Raw genomic sequence first — 936 nt, 5'->3', positions numbered from 1 at the left:
GTCCAGTTATGCGCACCCTCGGGATCCCAGCGAGGCTCATCACCAACTACAACTCGGCCCATGACAACACGGGGAACCTGAAGACCGAACTCATCTTCCTGCCTGATGGCTCGCCTGACAGACGCAGGACCAAGGACTCCATCTGGTGGGTCTGTGGTGGACTTTACAGAGAGCTCAGTGGCTCTGCAGAAGTAGTGGCCCAAACCACAACAGAACCTGGGCTTTACAGAACCTCTGTATTCAACCAAACAGAGTTTATTAAAGTAAAATAGAAGTGATCAAAAGTTATCAGCTCTATTTAAGCCCTTATCTGAAACTGAATCACTTAACTAAAAATGTTAGCTTTGGGTTTTTTGTTTGTACATAAATTGTAAAATAAAAGCATGACTTGTCTGCAGGAACTACCACTGCTGGAACGAGGCCTACGTTAGACGTGTCGACCTGCCGCCTCAATTCTCCGGTTGGCAGGTGGTGGACGCCACGCCCCAGGAGACCAGTGATGGTATGACACAAACAGAAGAACACAATAAATATGTAGATGATGGGTTGATTTACTCCAATCTGATTTCTTTAAGGTTTTTTCCGTTGTGGTCCGACATCCGTCACTGCCGTTAAAAATGGTGAGCTGTGTCACCAGTTTGACGCTGGCTTCGTATTTGCTGAGGTCAGGTAGAAACTAAACCAACATGTCTGGTGTCCAACCTCTCAGTGTGTCTCTGTAGTTAGAATCCCTCTGTTTGTCTTCCAGGTGAACAGCGACCTGATCTTCTTGAAATCTGACAAATACGGCAACTTGACTCCATTCAAGAAGGACACAACTTTTGTTGGGATCCTCATGTACACCAAATCTGTGGGAGGTTGGACTCCTGAAGACATCACACTGACCTACAAGTACCCAGAAGGTAACACAGAGTTCAGCTTGCATGTGACCAACAA

The 936-nt window shown here is 46.4% G+C and overlaps 1 protein-coding gene across 1 annotated transcript in view; it reads left to right on the top strand.

Annotated features, from left to right (window-relative positions):
- Positions 1 to 902, top strand: part of LOC106534629 (coagulation factor XIII A chain) — a gene marked incomplete at its 3' end in the record, with an annotated part of 11,067 nt that extends 10,165 nt beyond the window's left edge. The window contains 4 exon segments of the mRNA XM_014031328.1: positions 7 to 145; positions 399 to 502; positions 576 to 664; positions 749 to 902. Coding sequence (XP_013886782.1) covers positions 7 to 145; positions 399 to 502; positions 576 to 664; positions 749 to 902 — 486 coding nt within the window.
- Between the last annotated feature and the right edge of the window lie 34 nt (positions 903 to 936).

Source organism: Austrofundulus limnaeus, unplaced genomic scaffold (genome assembly GCF_001266775.1).
Source record: "Austrofundulus limnaeus strain Quisiro unplaced genomic scaffold, Austrofundulus_limnaeus-1.0 Scaffold1227, whole genome shotgun sequence".
NCBI lineage: Eukaryota > Metazoa > Chordata > Actinopteri > Cyprinodontiformes > Rivulidae > Austrofundulus > Austrofundulus limnaeus.
This window is presented reverse-complemented; position numbering and strand designations above follow the sequence as displayed.